Genomic DNA, 26785 nt, shown 5'->3' on the forward strand with positions numbered 1-26785 from the left:
AACACACCTTAAAAAAAGAATGGAATAGTGTAGCTTAATATTTGTAAAGTTTTACCCATTTCACAAGTGACAAAATGGAAAAAGAATATATTGTTATGACATTATAATGCACACCGCCATCCAAGCTAGTGCAAAAGGTGCGCACTGTTTGAGACTAGACTGAGAAGGTGCGCACCTATAGAGACTAGACTGAGATGGATGTTGACATTAGGCCGAAGAGAACGAAGTTCCGCCCAAGTTTGGACTTATGAAGATGATCTGTTCAAGGCAGACGTTGTTCTCTGTATTTGTGATGTCCCCATGTAAATAAACATGTGTATCCCTAAAAGTTATTACACTATTTTTACGTATCAATATATTTTTCATTTTTGGGGCGCGGTGGTTAAGCGTTTAGCTTCCAAACCTGTGGTCCTGGGTTCGAATCTCTGGATTTTTATGGTGTCCCTGAGTCCATCCAACTCTAATGGGTGCCTACATTTAGTTGGGGAAAGTAAAGGAGGATGATCGCTGTGCTGGACACATGACATCCTCTCGTTAACCGTTGACCTACGAAAAAGATGACTTTAACGTCATTTGATCCCTATAGATCGCCAGGTCTGAAAGGGGACTTTTACTCTACTTTAATACTTTTCATTTAAAAGTATTCTAGTATCATTTTTTCATTCTACAAGTTTTTCTTTTCTTTTTACAGTTTTTCTTAAACTTTTATAAGCGATTCCCACAAACAAACAAAAACAAATCAGCCCCACTTAGAATGTTGAGATTTCTTGGCGAGCGTTGCAAGCTCTTCGAGCGGAATCCGGGACGAAGCATCCGAGCCTCGCGTTTAATGAGTCCTGAAGATGTAGACATTCATTTTTCTGATATATATATATATATATATATATATATATATATATATATATATATATATATATATATATATATATATATATATATATATATATATATACATATATATATATATATATATTTATATATATATATATATATATATATATATAGTGCATTTTTTTTTTAAAAAAAGGTGCCTGTACTTAGTGATAGATTGCTTTAAACAAATTCAATTTTAACAATTAATAATATAATAAACTAATAATATACATTGAAATACATTAAAATACAAGAAAAGTAACTTTTTCCCCACATTGAAAAGGGTGCCGGTACGCGTACCGGTACGTACCGTCACAAAAAAGCACTGTATATATTGATTTTGCGATCTGAGAATCGGTGAGTTATTTTCTTTAGTACAACCCCACGTCATAACAACTGGTGTCAGAAGCGGGATAGCGCCTACTCTACTTACCAACATGTCTACTTCTTAACGCCTACATGAGCTCCAAATTAACGAAATCCGTAAGGAGTTAAAGAGGCGGGACATCGCAGCGTCAGGAAACAAAGAAGCCCTCGTTAGCAGCCTGAGACATTCTTTGAAAGAAGACGGGTTTGACCCGGACACTTACGAGTTTGAAATAAAGGCTGATCTCGGCAGAATGTTGAGTGAAATAAAAAAAAGAACTTCTAGGGTCAATTATAGAGTGCAATTGAAGACTCGTCAGCAAAAACCAGGAGAGACACTACAGGAGTTGATGGCAGATATCGAACGACTGGTACGCCTGGCTTATCCTACCTTGACCCAGGAGATCTTAGAAGTTCTCATTACAGACGAATTTATTGATGGTATTCGTGACCCCGAATTGAAGAAGGCTATCAGATTAAGTGCAAAAAGAGGGGCAAGCGATGCACTGGTATACGCCTTATCTTTTGAGGCAGCTAAAGACACATAAAAAACTACCCATTTCAGTCTGGGGCTTCATGTTCAGGAGGAGGACCTCACGGATATCATCAGACAAGTAGTGGAAAATATAGATGACCGACTGTCTCAGCAAATGCCTACTGTTGGAATTGCAATGCTCCTGGCCACATTCAGAGAAATTGTACTCGAGAATATGCAGGCCGACCGAGAGTGAGACAGGGATTGGGTAGTCACCAGGCCAGCATCCAATCTCAGAACCAGGAAAACTAGATTTTGCCGGTCTCGTGGGGCGGAGACAGGCAGCGAGATTCACAGGAAGCCCTAGGCTTATCACCCCAGTAGCCGTGCTAGGAAAAATATAAGTCTGAGGGTACAAGGGAAAATAGGAGAGTTCGTTTTTGCAGATTCCTATTAGATACTGGTTCATCGAGATCGATAATTCATCTTAGTCTTATTGAGAATAACGTAATTCATGAAGTAAGTGGCTATTCTATAAAAACATCTTGTGGAGAACTTTTGCCAGTTTTAGGACAGATCACTGTAAAGATTGAGACATCAAATCAACCTTTTAGTCATGAATTCTTGGTCGCTACTATCATGGATGAGTGTATTCTGGGACTAGACTTCATGCAGTTTTTTGGCCTCTCCTTGAACATTGGGGGTGGCACAGTGCAATATGGAAATCTTGAAATTCCGTTGCTGGGGAACGACATGGAAGAAGAACAGATAAAGAGGGTCTTGATAACGAAAGGTACCAGCATACCCGCACAGTCGGAAGCCATTATATGTGACACAATAGACGGTAATGATCCTGTGTCTATCACAAGCCTTATAGAGCAGTCAAATGAAGCACACAGTAGACTGCCTGTGGGGAGAATACTGGCTGTTAATAGAAACGACCTGGTCGGGTTAAGAAGTTTGACACTCAAGCTTGCAACCTTAAGAAGAAGAATGTTATCGCCACTTGTTGTCCAATGGAACTTATTGCATCGTGTGATGCGGTGGCCCCTGTAGCTAGTGCCTCGTCATGTGATTCTCGGGTTGATCGGATACTTGGAGATGAGGGTTAGAAACTGTCAAAGGAAGAGTGCGGTGGGGTTAGGCAAATGCTGCTGGAGTTTGGGGACGTCGTGCCAGACAGTGATATGGGCTCGGCCAGACTGACTTGGTGTTCCAGGACGAGGTTGTGAACCTGGATCGGTTGCACCAGGGTCTTTTCGGGACGAACAGAAATAGGGAGGGGGCAGCTTTGTAACCCTGTTCCTCCCTGACTAACCATTTTTTCCGCGTGCAAAGTAGGGTGATTTTTGTTTATGCTGTTGGGCGTAAATGGCCTTGACTAGTGTGTAATACGAAACTTTATTTATGATTTTTGGATTTCTTGACTGAGGATTGTTTTCTATTGTGTTAGTGAATCGGGATATGTAAATTTGATTTGGAGATTGTGACATTATTTCTTTTTGTCGGGGATATTGATTGATCATAGTTGGATTGTGCTCCTGCACTCGGAGAGATACCAGCGATCTGAGAATCAGTGAGTTATTTTCTTTAGTTCAACCCCACGTCTTAACAATATATATTCATCTATTTCTTTAATAAGAGGCGCTCATTTAAATGAAAATAAGAATCGCTATGCAAAGCCAGGAAGAATTGATGTTTAATTAGAGCTTGGCTTGATCTTTAGAAGATATTTCTCGTCTTCAGCTAAAAAAATTGTTGTGGGCCTGTTTCGCTCTTGCAAAGGACTCTTGGGGGCGCGGTGGCTGAGTAGTAAAGCGCTTGACATCAGAACCGGGGTTCGGGGTTCGAATCCTGGTGAAGACTGGGATTTTTTTTTTTCGGAATCTTCGGGCGCCTCTGGGTCCACCCAGCTCTAATGGGTACCTGACATTAGTTGGTGAAAAATAAAGGCGGTTGGTCGTTGTGCTGGCCACATAAAACCCTCGTTAACCGTAGGCCACAGAATCCGATGATCAGATGAACTTTTCATCATCTGCCCTATAGGCCACAAGGTCTGAAAGGGAAACTTTACTTTTTAAAGAACTCTAAGGACCCTAACCCTAGAACAATGGTACATCAGCATCGAAAAGTTTGACGGTTGTGAAGTAATAAAGAAAATCGCATTGGTAAAGAAGTACGTAAATGTTTTCTTAAAAATAAAATTCTGAATCCATTTTGGCGCAGACAGCTCTCGACAGACATAAGCACGTACATAGATAATGAAAAACAATGTCACTCACTTAATTGTTTAAACTTTGTCGTTATTACTGGATTATATTCAAATGTCTATTTAGAACTTCGATGCAAATACAAGAATTTTATCCTTAAAAAAAAATGGATGCATTGGAAGCCATCTTGTCGACTAATGGCGGCCCGCTGTTTTAGAAACGCTGTTACGCTGTATCTTTCGGGTGGCTGCCTGGTCGTGCGGTATGCGCGTTGGAATGTCCTTCTGTTGTTTCGGTGGTCCAGGGTTCATACCCTGCCCACTACCATCCCGCGTCGTCCTGCGGTAAGTTTTAACTAGGAAGTAGATTATCTTCAACTGTAAAGGAACATGTGAAACAAGTTAAACATTTTACAAAAAAAAAAAACAACAACTTATTTATTTCCATATTATTTGCATACATTTTGAACCCAATTATATGCTATGACCAAGTAAATATAAAAAGATTTCGGCTTCACTTTTCTTTCCAGGTCATTTCAAAATGTATAGATCTGCGTGTTCAAGTCATGTTGTATTTAAATACAATTGGTGTATGTAAATATTTGAATAATTTCCCTGCAAATAAAACGCAGTGTAACACCAATTAGAGAGACACATCTCCAAGCCTACAACTTTTAAAATTGTTTTGATGCAGTTTAATAGGGCAGAGAGCTCACATAGAAGGAGATAGATGTCTTTGCATTTGTATGAAAACTAAAACAAATTAAACAATTTTAATCATTATAAATATAGTGTAAATATACTTTTAATTACTTATTAAAAAAAGAAATTCCACCTGTCAATAACTACTGTCATGGAGAAAATGTACGCTATAAAAATCTACTTGGTGTTTAATTATTTATAATAATAATTTAAGTTAAAGAGCGCTGTTAGCAAACAAAATGTAGGCTCAAGGCGCTGTGATAACATTACAAACATAAACACGAGAGCTAAAAGTTTTAAACAGATAGGTCTTAATATTTTTCTTCAATGTAGTGTAGCATGTCTGTCTAAGATCAATGGGGATTGAGTTCCAAACCTTTGGTCCGTGCACTGAAAAAGCCAGCAGACCGAAGCTTTTGAGGGAGAAATGTGGCACTACTAGAAGCGTTGAGTCCAGAGCTCTCTGACGGACAAATGGAATGATCAGTTCACCAAGGTACAAGGGCATTTCTTTATTAGAGATACACTGATGACAAAGTGAAGCCACCTTGTGATCAATTCTCACTTTACATAGTAGCGGAATCTCATCTTGTTTTTCTTAGGACTATTCGTGTTGCGTTGCAGCTTTGCGATTTTGTAATCAGGTATACTTGCTAGCATGGCGTAGCAGTAGTCAAGGCGGGAGAGTATGAATGTCACAGCTATCTTTCTTGTTGACTCCATTGTTAAATATGGTTGGATCTGGCTTAATCTGCGAAGCTGCAGATAAAGACACCTTTAGAGCTGATTTATGTGTGGGTCGAAAGATAGTGTTGAGTCAAAGTAAACTCCAAGATTGCGCACTACATCATAAAAAGAGAATCTGTGCGCTCGACGTTTGTGATGTTTTTTTCGAGTGCCAATCTGAATTATTTCTGTCTTGTCTTGGTTCATCTTCAGCTTATTCTCAACCATCCAATCACTCACCGTTGCAACGGTACCACTGATTTTCTCTAACAGATGCGACACCTCTGAGGGTACTAAGGAGTCATATAATTGTGAGTCATTTGCATAAAGTGGTATAAGATGCCGGTTAGCTGTATGACACCGCTGAGTGGATATGCATACATAGCGAACATACAAAATGAGCCTAGAACCGATCATTGGGGTACTCCGTACTTCAAGAGTAAGCTTGTTGATTCTGTCCCGTTAACAATGACACTTTGGGTGCGTTCAGTCAGGTAGGATCCAAGCCACTTTAGGACTGTTCCTGCTAAACCAAATGTTGCAGAGAATCTGGCCATCAAAATTTCATAGTCTAGCGTATCAAAGGCTGCGGACAAGTCCAGCATGGAAAGTATTGATATGTGGCCTAAGTCGGAATGGTAAAATAAGTCATTTAGTACCCTGACCACTGCTGTCTCAAAAGATTGTTCAAAGGGAAATCTCTAAAAGTCAAGTTATAAAACTAATAAAAAGGATTCTTTAACAAATCTAACAACTAAGATATATTTTAAGTTTATAAAGCCAGACAAGATGTAACGTCAGTAGTTTCTGTACATCAGTGCAGAGTTCTGTCTGGCACAACGATACTCAGGAAACAAAAACATAAGCGAAACAGTATTTTAAAACCATATTAATGGCAACAGATCAATAAGTAATAAAAACGAATGTATTTTATAATGAAATAAGTTCAAAAGCTTCATTGTTGGAACTGTCTGCATGTTGTTTTTTATAGGGATGACACTTAAACTGTTTTGAATGCCCACAGTCATACATTCTTTAATCTATGATTACACATCTTCAAATAATCCCCATCAATCAATTTGAGTAGAACATTAAGTCACAAGGATCTTCCAGACGACTATGAACACTTCGGGCAGTTCCGCTGGTCGAGTGACTTTTGACTCGCTCATCTCCTATGACACTGCCAAGTATATCTGTCTAGTGTACTATGTTTATCTCGGACCGCTGGTGGCAGCTTTTGGTATAGCTTTCAACATCATCAACATTATCGTCTATGTCAGGTAAGATGAAAGCGATCAGTAGAGAAACATAAGTGGTGAGAAAAAGAGGGTTGGAAAGACATAAATTTGATGACAAATAAACTTTAAAATAAAAGACGAAATGAATGGAATCGTTTTGGGGAGTTATGTAACAAGGACATTTGGAAGAAGCTGAACGAACACTTTTTACACAAATAGACATTACGCCTATGTTTTCTGTATGTTTTCAGGGAATTTAGATTAGATGTAATGAGTTTTCCCCCATTAGTTCACTAACCAAGACGGGAATGATTACATAGCAAGTGTTCAGATAAACAGGCGATCAAAAAAAAAAAAGTCAAATACAGTTTTAAACTCTACTCCCAATAGTGGGCATTTTACTTGATAGGTCGCTAAAATATTCCCTGCAAAGATTAAAGCAAAATGTCAAACTTCAGGCATTCGCTGTATTTAACTAAATGTACTTGTTGTTTCTTTTCTACATAGCCAAGGCTTCCGGGACTCTGTCAATATCAGCTTCATCACATTGGCATGTTCTGACATTGGTGGTCTCCTTTCTGCGTTGTGGTATGGCATTGGTTTGAATCCTGACTTTGTGAGACTTGTAAAATACGCTTACTCTCCTTCAGAGTTTATGAACTTCACAGCAGGTAGTCGTCATTATTTTAAGACTTGGAAAACTTTTACTCTAAAATACAAAAAAACTTTAAAATACATTGCAGTCTGAAAATCTTGAGATGCTTTTATTAAAATGACCTGAACTAATTTTTAAGCTTCATAGAACATAAAAACCTTTCTGGGTGGACTCCGGATCTCGAAAACGGCTACAATGAGTTTCCCAGAAATTTGACAGTTTATTTATATCTTTGGGAAAACGTTACTAGCTAAATGGCCACAAAAGGAAAACTCTGGTTTGACCTTTATAATTTTTCAAAATATAATAATCTAATAATTACATTTCGTCTGGAGATCTAGACAATCTATATCTTGGATACACATACACTAGCTAATAATCCCGCCTGTAATCTTTTAAAGAGTTAAATAGATAAATAGACGTTCAGGAACATTTTGTTCAGCCTCTTCTGGAGCTATAGGCCTATCACCAAAGTAGTAAACACTATGTCATACACCTAGCTCTAGTAGTCTAATCTTCATCACTGTTTTTTATTGTTGCCACAATAAAAGCAAAGTATTCGCTTTTACAAACAGCTATCAGCTTCGTAAACGACGAAAATTGTTTGTTACTTTTTACAAAGTTACTTTGTCTTGATAGCTATTGCAATGTCACAGATTTTCTTATATAGACTTTTGCATTTGAGAAAAATAAAAAATATAATAATTTAATAATAAATCTTACATTGCGTGAAATTGGATCAATTGGTTTGAATCAGTAATGTAATTAAATTTGTAATAGATCAAGACTAACAATAATAAATCTGTGCGATTAGAAATATTTTTACCAAATGTTTTTGTTTAGCATCATTTCATGCTGTTAGTTTTCTCAATGCGCTAAGATACTATCACTTATCAGGACAACTTGGGAAAGGGGAGGGGGAGAACGTTTATATGTAAAGGTTACCGTGATCGATTTAAATGCGTTACATATTTTTTTAGCGGCACCCGAAAGGGGAATAGGCGCTATTAGTCTTTTGCAGAATGTCTGTTCGTCTGTCAATCCGTCCCGTTTAGATCTCGTAAACTAGAAAAAGATAGTGAAAATTCGACATCATAATATTTTAGACCATTCAGAGTTCTGATGCAACAACTACTTTTTTCTTTTCTGAAAGCGAAAATCTATTTTTCATAAAAATACACTTTTACAACTATTCACTATTAATAGTAGGGATGACGACTATTTACCATATTTGTAACACATTTATGCAAATGGTCTTAGCAATACACATGTTATACTAATTACTACATTGCACAAAAAATGTTTACTTTTTTTTAAGAGAAAAAATCTATTTAGTATGCATATAAGTTGGACATAATATAAAACAACAATTAATAAGTCGTTTTTCCATATTATCGCGTGAACTGCAGCGTTGCCCTATGGCCAGAGATGCCTGCATGCAATAATGGAAATGCGTATTCTCAGACCTGGAAATGTGTATTTTTAAGGGCACATGCGTATTTTCCTAAATATAAAGAAATACACCCATGAAAGACTAAAATTCATTCAAGCACGTAACATACACGAAATGCATCAATCCTAAAGTGAACACATCATAAAGTTATACAAGACATTTGGTACATTTGTCCAAATATTTACATTCAGTCTTTGTCATAGACTTTTCTATCTAATGGTAGAATGATGCCGTAGTTGATTTTATGATCATAATGCCTCTGGTGCAGTGATTCCCAAAGTGGTCTATATAGACCCCAATGGGTCTACGAAGACTTCCAAGGGGTCTACGAAAGTGAAAAAATAAATTGGGGGTCTAGGAGATGTCCACGGGGGTCTACAATAATGGATTTGCTTTAAGCAGGTCGTGACTTAAATTTTCAGATCCTATTAATGTACTTATTTCATGCACGAATATATGATTTGTACTTTAGTTAATCCTTTAAATGTTCCCACTAATCAAATGAAAAATTGCTGTATTTAATTTCAATACCGATTTAAACAGCTTAATTTTGTCTACATTTGACTAATGCTTAAAAAACAAGATTACAAAGACAGTTTGAGTGGAAACACAAACTCAAAATCTGCCCCCGAAGTGGTCCACCCAGGCAGGCTTCAATATTTTCAGAAAGAACATCCAAATGAAATTATATCAAAGACAAATGAGAGATAAGAATGGAGAAAGAAGGTTGACAGATCTTGTGTAGTGCCCCAACGGTACAGCAGATCAAAGGATAGGTGCAAGTTAATGCAAAGTTAGATGTGAACCTGGCCTAACTAGTTCCCCTTTCAGACCTTGTGGTCTATAGGGCAGATGATGTAAAGTTCATCTGTTTTTGTGGCCTACGGTTAACGAGGGTGTCATGTAGCCAGCACAACGACCACCGCCTTTACTTTTCCCCAACTAATATCAGGTACCCATTGGAGCTGGGTGGACTCAGAGGCGCCTAAGGATTCCGAAGCTGAAAATCCCAGTCTTCACCAGGATTCGAACCCGGGGCCCCCGGTTCAGAAGCCAAGCGCTTTAACGCTTAGCTACCGCGCCTCTCCTGGCCTAACTGAAATCTTATAATTGATATAATTGTTTTGAAAAGGCTCAATCTCCTATTCGAATGCTTAAAAAAAAAAAAAAAAAAAAAAAAAAAAAAAAATTCGTATTAAAGAGAAAGTTTACGAAAATGAAGCTTACAAGATTACTATTCGTTTTAATTTAGGTCTAACTTATAATGCATACTAATTAGCTTTTTCTCTTTAAAAAACTGCTTGCATAACTGATTTTAAAAATTAGATTTTTCGCTTTCAGAAAAAAAAAAGTAGCCGTTGCATCAGAACTTTGAATGGTCTAAAATATTGTGATGTCGGATTTTCAATATCTTTTCTAGTTTACGAGATCTAAACGGGACAGATGGACAGACGGACAGACGGACAGACATTTCGCACAAAACTAATAGCGTCTTTTCCCCTTTCGGAGGCCGCTAAAAATTAGTTAAAATTTATTGAAAATCGGGATTCATTCCTTCCTTGTCAAACAAGCGGTTGCCTAGGTGACTAATTACGCTGATGATTATTTGAGACGATGCCAAGCTGATAAAAAAATAAAACTCTCGAAGATAAAGTTCAGAATAGGCCAACAAAATCCCTCTTCAACATCATTCAGAGAAGATGGTGGTTTGTGAGCGTCTTACAAGATTTCTTTACTTAAAGACAAATATGGAAAACACTATAGATAACACGATTGACAAAACATTGATTTTTACCAGCTGTTGATGTAGTTTTCAAAACTAATTATTTTAAGAAAAACCTACATCTGATATTATTAAACGAATTTCTTTAAGCAACAACATTTCAAGGGCACATCGGTGGTATGAGTTATATACTTATAACATTAAAAGCTTCTTCTGCTTATGCAATTCTTTGCAAATGACATATACAGTTTGGGATCAGCGGGGTCGCAAGTTCTGTAGCTCTGTGATGCAAACTGCCTAAGGGTTAGGGTTAGGGTTAGGGTTAGGGTTAGGGGTTAGGGTTAGGGTTAGGGTTAGGGTTTGGGTTAGGGTTAGGGTTAGGGTTAGGGTTAGGGTTAGGCTATAGCTGCAAGGCAGCAGAGCTTGAATTTAGTTTTCCTTCTGCTAAGTGACTGCAAGCCAAGGCGTACGAAAAAGCTTAGTGGTTTAGGCGCCAGTTACTCGCCTTCGCCCCTTTTCCTGTTATTGAAAACAGTTCCGCGGACCTAATATTTGAGCCAAACGGTAAAGAGAAATCCACGAGAAACTCTTTGCGAAAACTTTGACAATTATACTTAAGGCAAATTAATTAATTAATATTTAATGTTTGAAGGACTACTTTATAGAACAATAAATTTCTATATCTTCTTCTTATCTTATATAATACAGACGATAATTTAAAAAAAAAAAAGATGATTACGTCCTACGCGTCATGCATTTAGTCATGCATATTAACCAATGACCTAAATTCTGCCAAGTCACAAGCTCAGGCAAACCATTCCATGCTCTAATAGCACTAGGGAAGAAGGAGTATTTGTACAAATTTGTCCTAGCATATGGGACGAGGAATGTGCCTTTATCTTTGTGTCTTTCAGAGTATTTTATTAAATTTTGTTTTGTATTTGAAGATTATGGTGCAGTGTTTTATGTATGATTGCTACTTTACTTTTGAGCCTTCTGTCATTAAGGCTTTCCAAATTTAGTGATTTTACTAATGGTGTTACTCTAGTCAAATGTGAATATTCGTTTGTTATGAATCTCACTGCTCTATTTTGTGTCTGTTCCAGTTTTTTAATGTTTTCTTGAGTTGAGGGGTCCCAAACGGAGAATGCATATTCTATTATTGGCCTAACCAAGGTTAAATAACATTTTAGTTTTATGTTCTTATTTGATTTATAGAAATTTCTTTTAATAAATCCCAATGCTTTGTTTGATTTTTTTTTTGTAGTTTCATCAATATGTGGATTCCATGACAGTTTTTCATTTATTATAACACCTAGGTATTTTGCGTTTTTAGTCTGTGTTACTGGTTTGCCATGAATAAGATAAGTGGAATTAATTTGTTTTAGTTTTTTTGTTACTCTTAACAACTGACATTTTTCTGTGTGGAAAGACATGCTCCAATTTGATTCCCATTTCTGTAATTCATCTAATTCTCTTTGTAAAATATCTGTGTCTTGTGTTGTTTTTATTGTTCTATATATTATGCAATTGTCTGCAAATAATCTGATTTTGTTCCTGAAGTAATGCAATTTGGTAAATCATTTATGTAAATTAAAAATAGTAGTGGACCAGAGACTGATCCTTGAGGTACACCTGAGTTTACTGTTATCGGTGCTGATTTAGAGCTATTTATTATTACAGTTTGTTCTCTCCCTATCAGAAAATCTTTAATCCACTGATGCAGTGGACCATTAATGTCGAAATATTTTAATTTTTTAAGCAAACTATGGTGGTGAACTTTGTCAAAAGCAATAGAAAAATCTAGTAAGATAGCATCTATTTGTTCACTATTATCTAAACCTTTTGAAAAATCATCAATTAGTCCTATTAGTTGTGTTTCACATGATCTATATTTCCTACAGCCATGAATCAAATTACCCGTAGCAATGAAAGATGAACCTGCAAACCCCCTCCACACATACACACACACGTTTCCAGTGTGTTTGGAGATTCCAGGAGTATATATTAATTTTATTTTAATTGGTTTAAATTTCAATTTTACAATTTAAAAAAATCTCTCTAACTTTACATGTAGCTTTAAATTATATTTTCATTCTTGAAATCACTACAGTTAGAAATAAGTTTTAAAAAATGGAGTTGGTGCAATATAAGTTTAGCAGGGGGTCTACCGTAATCCAGAAAATATGGCAAAAGGGTCTACAAAACAAAAAAGTTTGGGAACCGCTGCTCTTGTGTATTCAATATTCCATTTAAGCGCAACAGAAAATTCATTTTAAAAAAAAGGGAATTTTTGAATGCTCCTGATTTCATTCTTTGAATTTAGGCTTTCATAAGTAATGAAATCTAGCTAGTCGCTAGTGACTATAACAGTAGCTTTCGATCTGCCACAGAAGATACTTTCTGCAAGTCAGTTGATTCCCTTTATCATGCTAAGAGAGAAATTAAGAGCAACCAATATTTCTTCTATTAAAACTTCTGCTCTTCTCACTATCATCTTAAAAGAACTCTCTCCTGAATTAGGTGGTTTACATATGATCAAATCTAGATCAAGAATATATCTAGATCTGTAGACAGTTGATTGGTTTGTAATTTGTGCATAGGGCTATTGAAAGGTATTTTAACAATCCTACTGAATCGTAGGCTGTATGTTGAATGCGAAATACTAGACCTATACAAAGTTAGAACAGCCAATTTCGACCCTTTTTTAAATTTTAGATTTCATAAATATCAATAGCTAAATTTCTTTATAAGATAGCAGAAATTGTTGATTTTGAGTAGATCTAGATCTAGTTACAGATATCTAGAGCCGTGTTGAGCTGCAACACGTAGTCAGCAGAGTAAATTTATAATTAGATGTAGGCCTACTTTGTTCTAGATTCGTTCTAAATCTAGATCTAAGTGTAGTAGTATATAGTAGTATAGTTCTATGAGTAAACTCCTTGTCACATCTAGATCTAGAAAACTAGACTAGAATAAAATTTAGATCTAGATCAAATCTAGAATAATCTAGTTCTATTTAGATCTATAGATCTTGATATTAATCCTGCACCTTGATTTACGTAAATTCTAAGATTAGTATTACTATTAAAGCATATCTATAGGTGCATAACATTATAAAATATCTCTAGTTCAAGACTCCAGATACAGTTTAGATGAATAAGAATTAATCTACCAATCAATTCCCAATCAGTTTGAAGATTTCATTTAAAATGACACATTAAAAGGAACTTTTCTCTATTTAGATCAGTTACATCTAAATCTAGTAAACATTTAAATCTTCGCGCGTCAGCGGGCGCGAAAAAAGAAGAAGCAATACTATCTCGGGGTAGATCTAATAAGAATAGTCCATTTCAAGTCACTGACGCACTGATCTATATATACGATTAGCAAGAACTTTTTTTTTTTATTAAATATTTTTTTTACTATTTGCTTTGGAGGGAGAGATGCGTATTTTCAGATGATAAACCGGTTTATAGGGGATTAACTCAACCTAAACCACCAAAAAAAGTACAATTTCTTTCCCTTGTTCGATACCAAATAAAATAATTAATTACCAATAGTAAACTAAATAATAGGTTAATTTTTTAATTGACTCTTATTTTGTCAGGTACAAATATAATTTTGCGAAATTTCAACTTCATCCGAGATTGGGTTTGGTAGAAATAACGTGTACAAACCTTTTTATTAGACAGACAGACACAGAGTTGATATCAACTTGGCAAAAAAATATTAAACTCTACAGTAGTTAACGAGGTTTAAATATATAAAGATTTTACAACAGGCAAAGAATTACTTTTCACTAGCTCTACAAGCTTAATCTCATGCCAGTTATTAGCAGAAAACCCACCCTTACCTTTAGTCTAGTGTCCTCATGACAACATCTTGGTTCACTTTTACGGACCATGGAGGATTGTTCAGTTTTTCAAAAGTTATTTTTTTATTAAAATTGTATACAATTAAAAAAAAACCTGTTTAAATGTCTCCATGCTTATCTATCTCCATAAAAGATGTCAATACTTCTCTGTTATTATTAGTACAATTCTTATTTCAGCATGGCCTAGGGCCTATTTCTCCAAGATAACGTGCTGGATCACAGTGTTCATCACTCTAGAAAGATGTATGTGCATTGTTGCACCACTGAAAGTGAAGACTCTATTGACTCCAAAGAGAACTGCCGTATGCATGCTGGTTCTGTACTGCCTGGGTGTAATCATCACCTTCCCCCATGCCTATCTGAATGCAGTGTTTCTTGTCTGGAAGTTCGATCTCGTCTCGAACAGAACTTTTCTCGGGTTCGGCTACGGCCCAAATTACCATAAAATTGATCTCATCGGCGGCTTCATCAACACAATGAGCATCATAATACCATTGGGAGTCCTCATCCTCAGCACTGGTCTCATCATTGTGGAGCTTCAAAGAAAATCGCTTTGGCGTCAGTCGGTGGCAAACTCTGGAGGTGCCATGGATGCGGCATTTGTGAAAAGAGACCGGGTTGTGTTTAAAGTGATCAGCGTCTTGGCGTTTCTCCTCATCATATGTTATCTCCCTCACGCCTGCAACTTTACGGCATACGCCATCGTCCCAGATTTCAGTCTGACTGGTAAATACGTACTTCTGTACGGGGTCATGTGGTCAGTGTCTTGGATCTCAGAAATCATTAACTCAAGCTGTACTATATTTATCTATTATTTTGTCAGCTCTAAATACAGAGCTACGCTGAACTCATTGAGAGTAGTCACTTGTTTGAAAACACTCATACTTCTCTTCAGCGCCAAAAAGAATGTTTGGACTCAGTTGTAGCTTGTAGTTTAATATTGGGACGAAAATAAATTCAATAAAATTTGGTTGTCATAGGTTCAAGATTAAACAACTCAACGAAACCAAACCTCTTAAGGTATTATCGTCTAAATGTCTGTACATGTTTTTCCCCAATATGTATACGTCTAATCGTATCTACTTAACATTTGCATGATATTACATATACGCAAAACTTCACCAATACAGTATATGTGATGATTGTATTAGTTAGATTTTATAAATTGGTTATAGAAACCAGGTTTTAAGAAAAGAATTGTTTTTTTTTATGATTAGATTGCATGTTTATTTAGATAGCACCAATGTTAATGTGTTTAACTCAAGGACGAACGGAGAAATATGTTTATACAAAGCTTATATCAACTCTTCTGTTGGTCTGTGTGGTAAAAGTGTTGAACACGTGATTTCAGTCAACATTCCTTTTTAGTCTAGTCTCTAACAGTGCGCACCTACTGCTAGAATTTGGATGGCGGTGTGCATGGCAAGGTTAGAACAATATTCATTCATAAGAGAGTTTTGTAAGCTACTAAAACAAGGTTACAAAGACAGTTTGTGTGGAAACAAACTCAAAATCGGCCCCGAAAGTGGTCCACCTAGAGTCTTCACCAAGATTCGATTACAGGACTTCCGGTTCCAATTGCTTCACCCGTCAGCCAGAGCATCTCCATATATTCATACATTCATCTTGAATCTAGAACTAGATTTTGATCTAGAACTAGATCTAGATCTAGAACTAGATCTAGAATCTTGATCTAGAATCTAGATCTAGTTTGTGACTACACGTTTTATCGTATAACTACTAGACCTTGACCAATGTTATGATCATGAATAGTAGGCCTTTTGTTACCGGGTAATGGTGTACTATGCTGTCCGTATCCGAGTCCCTTCTTAATGCGATACTCTGTTTACATCATAAATAAATTTGCACCCCTAAGCTGTCAGAAGATAAGTTATTGCCTTATTAATTAAAATTGTGTTCAAATTATTAAGACATCTATAATATATATATTATTTATATATATATATATATATATATATATATATATATATATATATATATATATATATATATATAATAAGGATATGTGAAAACTGCTCTCTATAAAAGTAGTTCATTTTTTTTAAACTTATAATTAAAAATTCTTTTTTAAAAACATCATTATAATTAGTATTCCATCCATTGAGTTATTGCGCGAATCTAAGAATAAAGTTTGAGTTACTAATTAAGACGTCTGTGTCCTTTTTAAAAAACTTACCTCCAATGAAGTTTTTCATTTCAAAGTGGTGCATTTTTTTTTAAAAATCTGATTGCATATATAATTTAAAAAATTGAATGGTTCACTTTCGGAAAAGAAAAAAGTAGCAATTGCATCAGAACTTTGAATGATCTAAAATATCATTATGTCCAATTTTCATTTTCTCTCATAGTTTCTGAGATCTTAACGGGACAGACGGACAGGCAAACTACACAAAACTAATAGCATCTATTCCCCTTTCGGGGGCCGCTAACAAAGTAAACAAGCAAGACGTAATTGTAACAAGGCTCTTTTACGTACACTCCATTGGTACAAGAATCCAAAGGTGGTCACACTGTGTCATCAGTGCATCTACAACATAGAAATGCCCTTGTAACTCAATAAACTGATCATTCCATTGGTCCTTCAGACTGCCCTGCCTTTAATGAACTGAGCTCCTCTAAATGTACCGCGTTTTCATCTCAAAAGTGGAGGTTTGAGGACCAACGTTTGGAACTCACTGCCAATAAACTCTGAAGAATGAAGAAGCCTAGCTTATCTTAGAGAGTATATTAGTTTGTTGATAAATATTGTAGTAACCGAACTGTGATGCTGGTCCGTGTGGGTCGACGTGTTCTTTGGTTATCTGACTATGAACTATGTGTTGTTTTGAAAAGGTTGGGGGCAAGTTAGTCGGACTCATAAAAGGGACAAGAAAGTTTAGGAAAGAAGGACATTCATTTTGACAAGTTGTGTCTAGCTGTTCTATTCAGACATTGACTTCTGCCCATTTGTAAAGTATTTGATTCTTTTCTCTTCATTATTTATTACACTCATTAAAGTGTCTCGTTATATCAGAATCCAAGTTGTCTGGTTCTTGACTTAGCCACATTGTTTTGTCAAAGGGTTATAGAGAATCGTAACAATAGTGTGCATTGTATTTAGTAACAGTAAATAGTAGTGATGTAACTGAAGATGAAAAAATGAACTAAGAAATTATATTTTTTACATTTTTGTATAGGTACCTCGGAATAAACTAAAAAAGAGGAACCACCAACATTGAGAGTAACGCTGTACCGAAAGAGTGAAATTTTAATTTGCACATAATTGTGTTTAGAATACATTGTATTATTATGCAATAATCTCTGTTGGCAAAATAAAAAATTATTGTGATGCAAGTCATTAAATGATTAAGTTAATTGTTTTTCTTAAATGTCTAGTATTGCTCTACTAATTATGTGTAGAACAAATACTGTAGACTTCAGAACAGTCATGCTCTCAATCCAGTACCCTTTGTTCAACGTTGGTTATCTCTATACCAGCAGTTATTGACATGCGGAATCGTTTGAATAAGTAATTAAATGTCTATTTACACTATATTGTTAATGATTTAAAATCTTTTAATTTGTTTTAGTTTTCAGAATAGTGCTAATACATTTATCTCCGACTATGTAACCATCTATAATATTTACTCATCGACTCCCCATCAAACAGCACTCCTCACGCTAATGAAAACAATTAAAACGTTGTAGGCCTTAGACATGATGTCTTTCTAATTGCTTTTACAGTACGTTTTATTTGACAGGTTTTTATGTAAATATTTACCTACACTAATACTGTATAAATACAGTCGGAATCTAAACCCAGATTTGTACGTTTCTAGAAACCCACATAAGGAATTAGAAGTGAAGCCTAGAGATCTTTCTATTATATTCCAAAGAAGTAGTAATGTTAATGTATGTTAATCATTTTCAAATGATATATTTTAAAATCGTTTTTCCAACTGTCGGGCGCAGCAAGCCTAAGACCAAGAGGGTGGGGTATGGCAGCGAGGATGACGGGCTAAGATGATGGCATATCGAATGTATACATATTTTAATTATCTATATTTTAGCTTTAAATACAAACTCGAATAGGAAAGAAGTAATAACAGCAATGAAAGTATAAATAATTTTTGTATGTAGAGACTTAAATCTGTTAACATGAGAAGCGGCTTCACAAAATGGCTTCAAAACATTTTCTTGAAGATAAAAAAAATTGAACAATTTTTTTTTTGAAGTCAGAACCATCGAATTTCTCTGTACTGACATGCCTTTGTTCTCAATAGTCCTTTAAGCAAGCAATAAAACTTCTTGTTGAACACTATCAAAAGTTTGTGAAGATCATACATATTTCAAACAAATTTCTAACACCTTGCTGTTCACAGAGACTTTTTTAAAAAAGCTCTTCTTATTAGAAATAGATTCATGCCAATATCAGGAAAAGGAATTTCTGAAGCTTCAGAATGTATTAAACGCTTGACTCTGAAGCTTCAGAATGTATTAAACGCTTGACTCTGAAGCTTCAGAATGTATAAAACGCTTGACTATGATGCTTCAGAATGTATAAAACGCTTGACTCTGAAGCTTCAGAATGTATAAAACGCTTGACTATGATGCTTCAGAATGTATAAAACGCTTGACTATGATGCTTCAGAATGTATAAATCCCGCTGGCTAATGGGGCACGATGTTTTTAGCTTAGGAACACTGGTAAAAGTTTGAGAAACACTGTATGGAGAAAAAAAACGTTTTGAAGTAATAAACGCGGGAAAAGAAACTTTACACATATTTAAAAAACATAATTCATCTTTTTTACAAAGCTCATATCAACTCACTCTGTCTGTCTCTTTCTATGGTAAAAAGTTCAGGTCAATTATTGATCAAAATACATCAATTTTCAAACTTATTGATACAATTACACTTCATACAAGCTTTTTAAAAAAAGTATTTTTTATGCTTCTCTTTTTTTTAAGGTGTGTTGTCTTGTCCGTCACACAGTCCTTTCAGTACTAAACAACTTTGTACAAACACCTCGGACTGACCCAGCATTGTCATCACCACCTTACAATTACTATATTTCATGGATTGAGTGTAAGACTATAATAAGAAGTAAATGAATTGAGAAGTCGCTATGAATTTTGAAGACATTAGCCAGCCGAGAAATGACAGCACAGGTCAAGGGTCTAGCATAGACATACCAGACGAGGTGGCCGATTTCATTCGGACAATATGCTTTGGCTACATTTTTCCAATCGTCTCGGTCTTTGGTGCATGGGCCAACTTAATGAACATGTGGATCTACTACAAGTACGTACTTTGGTATTGTTTCCCACAGGTACTTGTTATTTCTCTGGTACTTTTGTATTGTTTCCACACGTACTTGTTATTTCTCTGGTACTTTTGTATTGTTTCCACACGTACTTGTTTTTTCTCTGGTACTTTTGTATTGTTTCCACACGTACTTGTTATTTCTCTGGTACTTTTGTATTGTTTCCACACGTACTTGTTATTTCTCTGGTACTTTTGTATTGTTTCCCACAGGTACTTGTTATTTCTCTGGTACTTTTGTATTGTTTCCCACAAATACTTGTTATTTCTCTGGTACTTTTGTATTGTTTCCCACAGGTACTTGTTATTTCTCTGGTACTTTTGTATTGTTTCCACACGTACTTGTTATTTCTCTGGTACTTTTGTATTGTTTCCACACGTACTTGTTATTTCTCTGGTACTTTTGTATTGTTTCCCACAGGTACTTGTTATTTCTCTGGTACTTTTGTATTGTTTCCCACAAATACTTGTTATTTCTCTGGTACTTTTGTATTGTTTCCCATAGGTACTTGTTCTTTCTCTGGTACTTTTGTATTGTTTCCACACGTACTTGTTATTTCTCTGGTACTTTTGTATTGTTTCCCACAGGTACTTGTTATTTCTCTGGTACTTTTGTATTGTTTCCCACAAATACTTGTTATTTCTCTGGTACTTTTGTATTGTTTCCCACAGGTACTTGTTATTTCTCTGGTACTTTTGTATTGTTTCCACACGTACTTGTTATTTCTCTGGTACTTTTGTATTGTTTCCACACGTACTTGTTATTTCTCTGGTACTTTTGTATTGTTTCCACACGTACTTGTTATTTCTCTGGTACTTTTGTATTGTTTCCACACGTACTTGTTTTTTCTCTGGTACTTTTGTATTGTTTCCACACGTACTTGTTATTTCTCTGGTACTTTTGTATTGTTTCCACACGTACTTGTTTTTTCTCTGGTACTTTTGTATTGTTTCCACACGTACTTGTTATTTCTCTGGTACTTTTGTATTGTTTCCACACGTACTTGTTTTTTCTCTGGTACTTTTGTATTGTTTCCCACAGGTACTTGTTATTTCTCTGGTACTTTTGTATTGTTTCCACACGTACTTGTTATTTCTCTGGTACTTTTGTATTGTTTCCACACGTACTTGTTATTTCTCTGGTACTTTTGTATTGTTTCCCACAGGTACTTGTTATTTCTCTGGTACTTTTGTATTGTTTCCCACAGGTACTTGTTATTTCTCTGGTACTTTTGTATTGTTTCCCACAGGTACTTGTTATTTCTCTGGTACTTTTGTATTGTTTCCACACGTACTTGTTATTCTCTGGTACTTTTGTATTGTTTCCCACAGGTACTTGTTATTTCTCTGGTACTTTTGTATTGTTTCCCACAGGTACTTGTTATTTCTCTGGTACTTTTGTATTGTTTCCCACAGGTACTTGTTATTTCTCTGGTACTTTTGTATTGTTTCCCACAGGTACTTGTTATTTCTCTGGTACTTTTGTATTGTTTCCACACGTACTTGTTATTTCTCTGGTACTTTTGTATTGTTTCCCACAGGTACTTGTTATTTCTTTGGTAAAGCTTAATGGCTCAGTTTAGCTCAGTAGAAAGACACTTGGCTTCCAAAGCGAAATGTCTCGATTCTGAATTTCGTCGAAGACTGGGATTTTAAATCTGGATACCTGACATTACTCGAGTCAATGGTTGTCATTTAAACAGATATTCTTTACATCATCTGTCCTATAAATCGCAAGGTCTAAAACGGGTACTTAACTATCTGGTATGTCCAGGCATCCTTTTTATGAGGTCATTTTGTTGGAAAGCACTCTCAAAGGCGAGAGGTTCAATACCGTCAACACATGAGATAAAAAGATACTTTTAAGAACTTTTCACGGTAAAGAGCCGTGAATGTCGATGTTCAATCAAATTTTATGTCAACATAAAATATAAATATATATAGATATAGATAGATAGATTTATGCGACTCATGAATGGAACTATTAAAATAATCGTCAACACGGCTTCGCAGCTATAGCGAACGAATGTATAAAAAATGCTTTAGAAAAACAAATTTGAATGTTAATTTGATTAAAAATAGATTGAATTGACTATAATTAGTACTATCTTTGCGAAGAGAAGTTCTATCATCTTAGAGTTGAATTAAAGTTTTAGACCTAGGAATAGAGAGATGTGTAACATTTTGGTCTTGTCTAATGAACAATAATAATAATGAGATCAATAGACTATATTTTGTATTTTCATGTGTCAAAGTAAAAAATTATATGAGCAAAGTGTAGCTTAAAAAATTAGATCTAAATCTAGATCCTTTCGATTTATACATGGTAAACATGGCCTAGAACGATAAAATTATAATACTTTCATAGAGTTGGTCAGCTTTTTTTTGGTGGGTCTTAAGTTTTTTTAGGGCTACAATACATACGCTACAGTCCCAGTTAGTACCCAATGGACATTTATGCCAAGTTTTATCAAGATTGGTCAAACGGTTTTGATTTATATGCGGGACATAAACCTATACATACGCCTTACTTTCTGATTTATAGTATAGATTACTTGTTTATCTTAACTGGTTATTCAATGTAATTAGTGATTTCAGAAATTCAAGATTTTATTCTGATTTCCCCAACACAAAGGAATATAACACCTATGATGTGATTGATAAAGTCTCCAAAGTCTTAGTAAAACAACGCTTTAAAAGCGACACATATACCCGGTTTAGACTTTACAATAAGATTTTTTAAAATATGTAAACTTAATCTTCTACATTTTGCAATGGGGTTTATTTAGAAAAATATGGTATAACTAGATCTAAGCGTTAAATAGTAGTTTGTTTGTTTGTTTTTTTAACAGGCATGGCATGAGTGAGTCAGTCAACATCAGTTTTTTAACTTTAGCATTTACTGACCTGGCTGGACTGTTATGTTCTCTATGGTATGGTATCGGTATAAGTCCACTGTTGGCTTCAAAAACGGATCTTGGTTTCGATTCAATGGACGTAGCTTTTATAACTGGAGGTCAGTTGTTTTTTTTTTTAATAAATTATGCTTAATCTGCCTCCGTAGGTAAAAACCCTGTGACTTACTGCCCATGTCGAAAAAGTAAAATAGCAAATAAAAAAATAAGTGATCGCTTTAAAACTAGAAGGTAGTATTCAATTTGTTTTCCTAAAAGTAGGGGACGTGGTGATCAAGTGAGAAATCTCTCGACCTCTGTAACCAATTCAAAACCCGGTAAAGACTGGGATTTTGAATTTTGATACTTTTGGCGATCCTAAGTCAAGTCCACCCACCTCAAATGAGTACTTTTAGAAATACTCCTTTATTGGTAGATCTGTATCTTTCTTCCATTCTATTGTACATGCTCATGTTGGTCTGAATGTTATAACAGAACCTCTATTGCCTAAAACTTATATTTGATATTTCTTTCAGCTATTCCTCGGTTGTCCTTTACAAAAGTCACTTGCTGGATTACTGTGTACATCTCACTGGAGAGATGTTTTTGTATAGTGGCGCCACTGCATGTCAAGACTTTGATAACACCAAGAACGACAATCCTGATACTGACTGCCCTGCACACGATTGGAGTTCTCACTGGGTTTCCCGTGTTGTACTTGGGTGTGCTATATCTCTATTGGAAGACAGACCCAGTTCACAACAGGACGTTTCTAGCATTGGGATACAGAGAGGATTACTTTAGCGTCAATAGTGTCGCTACTCCAGTCATCTTCACTATATTTTTGGCGTCTTTTTTAATTCTAATCGTCTCCACCATCTCGTTGACAGCAGCGCTGCAAAGAAAATCAAAATGGCGTCGAAATACTTCGAAAAGCATGGCTGTTACGACAAACAACTTGTCCAGGCGGGACACAACTCTAAGCAAGACCATAATAATCTTGTCGGCAGTTCTGATAATGTGTTACCTCCCTTACATGGTTAATACCGTTCTTTCGGCTGTTATTGATGGTTTTGCATTGCACGGCAAATACAATAATTTCTTCGAAGTGATGTGGACATTTTCTTGGCTATTTGAAACGCTGAATTCCACTACAAGTATTTTTATCTACTACAACATGAGTACAAAGTATAAAGAGACGTTTAGAGGAATGATACCTTCTTTTCATTGCACATTATTGAAAACATGGAAACATCGTTGCCATTCAAACTTCCAATAGTTATAATACAAGACTTTACACAACAATATGAAATATAAAACACAACAATGATACATGGGTGAAGTAAACAACTACACACACACATACACATACACATACACATATTCATACAATGGGGCGTGATGGCTGAGTGGTAAAGTCCTTCAATTGCCAATCCAGGGGTCTTTGGTTCGTATCCAGGAAAAGACATGGACTTTTAGGGGCACACTCTTGAGTGCAACCAAATCTAATGGGTAATCTGACGACATGAGTTGGGTAGGACTAGCGGGGACTGGCCGTTGATTTGGTAATACGACACCCTCGTAGACCTTAGGACACCTAAACAGATGACCTCTACATCATCAGGACACCTAAACAGATGACCTCTACATCATCAGGACACCTAAACAGATGACCTCTACATCATCAGGACACCTAAACAGATGACCTCTACATCATCAGGACACCTAAACAGATGACCTCTACATCATCAGGACACCTAAACAGATGACCTCTACATCATCAGGACACCTAAACAGATGACCTCTACATCATCAGGACACCTAAACAGATGACCTCTACATCATCAGGACACCTAAACAGATGACCTCTACATCATCAGGACACCTAAACAGATGACCTCTACATCATTAGGACACCTAAACAGATGACCTCTACATCATTAGGACACCTAAACAGATGATCTCTACATCATCAGGACACCTAAACAGATGACTTAAACGCTGACTTCAAGTATTCTCTGGAGCCGATTCCTATTGCCTCTATTCGCTTTCTTTTAATCCCCTGTTATAATATTAATGTTATAAATTGTGAAGAACGTTCAAGGAAGAAATATGGGTAAGAGATGACAAACCATGTACAGCAATACAAATCAATGGATCGTCTTATGTACGTACGTACCGTCTATCTTATTGATTTAGATTAACACGCTAAATTAATTTTTACATAAGCTCTATGTCTATAGATGTCAGATTATTATTTTTTTTAATATTATTCATTTCTATTTGTATTAAATATGTCACACCTTTTGTCGTGAAAATAAAACAAAATATATGAAATATTGTTAATATCATACTTTGTTAAAACCTATTTGTTGGATCAGAGTAGGAATTGACCAGGGAATAAAATGACCGGGGATAAAGTGACCAAAAATGAAGTGACAGCAGGATGAAGTAACCGAGAACCCATTTTAAGTCATATGTGTATGTCTGTAATGTTATTATAGAAACTTTAAACTAAGTTATGATAGCTATGTAAATTTTTTAATTATTATTATTATAAAAATTTAGATAAAATTAACATTTCGATTAAAAATATATCAGGATACAATGCAATGAACTCTGTTGCCTGGCCCGTAAATAACTTTGATGCAAGTCACAAAGTGATTATTGAATTAGTTTTCATTTAATGTCTAGTATGTACCGCTATTATGTCAGAACAAAAACTGTTGATTCAGACATTTTAACAATCTAGATCTAAATGTGACTTCCCGTAAACGTAAAGCCATAGACATTGCCTCCTTCATAATGGACGTGACCTCTTTGTTGTTGCAACAGAGCAACACAGATTTTCTCAGCAACTACAATTGTTGCCTGAAAACGTTGCTGGATAGCCATACACCGCTAGTCACTCGTAGAGTCTCAGTAAGGCCTTCTGCAATCTGGATGTATGAAAACAGCTAAACTTTATTCGCCAACAGGTCGACAAATCTACGTCCAAGAAAAAACAAAGTGAATCGCATGATTAGAGATGCAAAAACTAGTTATATTGGACAAAAAATCTAAACCTCTGATTCTTCCAAGAAGCTATTTAGGATCACCGCTAAAATGTTAGTAGGAACAAATAACGAACGTTCGCAAACATCTATCCCAGTATCTGAACGCCATGATTCCTTCAATAGATTTCAATATGTCTCTCAAGATTATGTCAAGTGTCTTTTTTCAAATATACCAAATAAGTCATGTGACCTTGATCCCATTCCAACTTCCTAGAATGTTTAGATGAGCTTATACCCTCAATAACTAACATTGTGAACCTATCTCTGACTAAAGGCATTGTACCACAGCAATTTAAGCATGCACTTATTAGACCCTTATTAAAGAAATCCAGTCTTGACCCGGAATGTCTAAAAAACTATCGCCCGGTATCCAATTTTCTCTTCCTTCCAAAGCTTCTTAAGCGCATCGTGTTAGCGCAAATTCTTTCTCAACTTGAACGTACTGTCTCTTGGAACAATTTTAATCTGCAGCACAGAGACAGCAGTGGTCAGAGTATTAGATGACTTACTTCACAATTCCGACATAGGCAACATATCAATACTTCCATGATGGTCTTCTTCGCAGCCTTTGATACGCTAGACTATGAAATTTTGATGGCCAGACACTCTGCCACTTTTGGTTTAGCAGGAATCGTCCTAAATGACTGAACGCACGCACCCAAAATGTCGTTGCTAACGGGTCAGAGTCAACAAGCTTACTCTTGAAGTACGGAGTACCCCAAGGATCGGTTCTAGGCCCAGTATTGTTCATAATGTATACATTCCCACTAAGCGGTGTGATACAGCCAAACTGCATCTTATACCACTTCTTTGCCGACGACTCACAATTATATGACTCCTCAGTACCCTCACAGGTGTCGCAAATGGCAGAAAAAATCAGTGGTACCGTTGCAACGGTGAGTGATTGGATGGTTGAGAATAAGCTGAAGATGAACGAAGACAAGACAGAAATAATTCAGATTGGCACTCGAAAAAAACATCACAAACGTCGAGCGCACAGATTCTCTTTTTATGATGTAGTGCGCAATCTTGGAGTTTACTTTGACTCAACACTATCTTTCGACCAACACATAAGTCAGCTCTGCAAGGGTCTTTATCTGCAGCTTCGCAGATTAGGCCAGATCCAACCATATTTAACAATGGAGTCAACAAGAAAGATAGCTGTGGCATTCATACTCTCCCGCCTTGATTACTGCAACGCCTTGCTACCTGAT

General features: G+C 35.9%; 2 protein-coding genes across 2 annotated transcripts; both read left to right on the forward strand.

Annotated features, from left to right (window-relative positions):
• Window positions 1-4879: 4879 nt before the first annotated feature.
• On the forward strand, window positions 4880-16192 carry LOC129927623 (uncharacterized). The gene is made up of 3 exons (XM_056037350.1): window positions 4880-6631; window positions 7097-7260; window positions 14475-16192. The coding sequence occupies exons 1-3, from the start codon at window positions 6471-6473 to the stop codon at window positions 15221-15223; spliced, it is 1074 nt and encodes a 357-aa protein (XP_055893325.1). The 5' UTR covers window positions 4880-6470; the 3' UTR covers window positions 15224-16192.
• A 3089-nt stretch (window positions 16193-19281) lies between these two features.
• LOC129927806 (uncharacterized) lies at window positions 19282-24980 on the forward strand. Its single transcript, XM_056039166.1, has 3 exons — window positions 19282-19600; window positions 22474-22637; window positions 23052-24980. The coding sequence occupies exons 1-3, from the start codon at window positions 19425-19427 to the stop codon at window positions 23792-23794; spliced, it is 1083 nt and encodes a 360-aa protein (XP_055895141.1). The 5' UTR covers window positions 19282-19424; the 3' UTR covers window positions 23795-24980.
• The last annotated feature ends 1805 nt before the right edge of the window (window positions 24981-26785 follow it).

The sequence above is a fragment of the Biomphalaria glabrata genome, chromosome 8 (genome assembly GCF_947242115.1).
Source record: "Biomphalaria glabrata chromosome 8, xgBioGlab47.1, whole genome shotgun sequence".
Lineage (NCBI taxonomy): Eukaryota > Metazoa > Mollusca > Gastropoda > Planorbidae > Biomphalaria > Biomphalaria glabrata.

What these genes read in the sequence shown, in the direction of transcription:
- LOC129927623 (XM_056037350.1), top strand. Translation starts at nt 6,471, where the DNA reads ATGAACACTTCGGGCAGTTCCGCTGGTCGAGTGACTTTTGACTCGCTC. An exon ending in AACATTATCGTCTATGTCAG is followed by an intron (nt 6,632 to 7,096) that starts GTAAGATGAAAG and finishes TTTTCTACATAG; the next exon opens with CCAAGGCTTCCGGGACTCTG. An exon ending in GTTTATGAACTTCACAGCAG is followed by an intron (nt 7,261 to 14,474) that starts GTAGTCGTCATT and finishes TTCTTATTTCAG; the next exon opens with CATGGCCTAGGGCCTATTTC.
- LOC129927806 (XM_056039166.1), top strand. Translation starts at nt 19,425, where the DNA reads ATGAATTTTGAAGACATTAGCCAGCCGAGAAATGACAGCACAGGTCAA. An exon ending in AACATGTGGATCTACTACAA is followed by an intron (nt 19,601 to 22,473) that starts GTACGTACTTTG and finishes TTTTTTTAACAG; the next exon opens with GCATGGCATGAGTGAGTCAG. An exon ending in CGTAGCTTTTATAACTGGAG is followed by an intron (nt 22,638 to 23,051) that starts GTCAGTTGTTTT and finishes TATTTCTTTCAG; the next exon opens with CTATTCCTCGGTTGTCCTTT.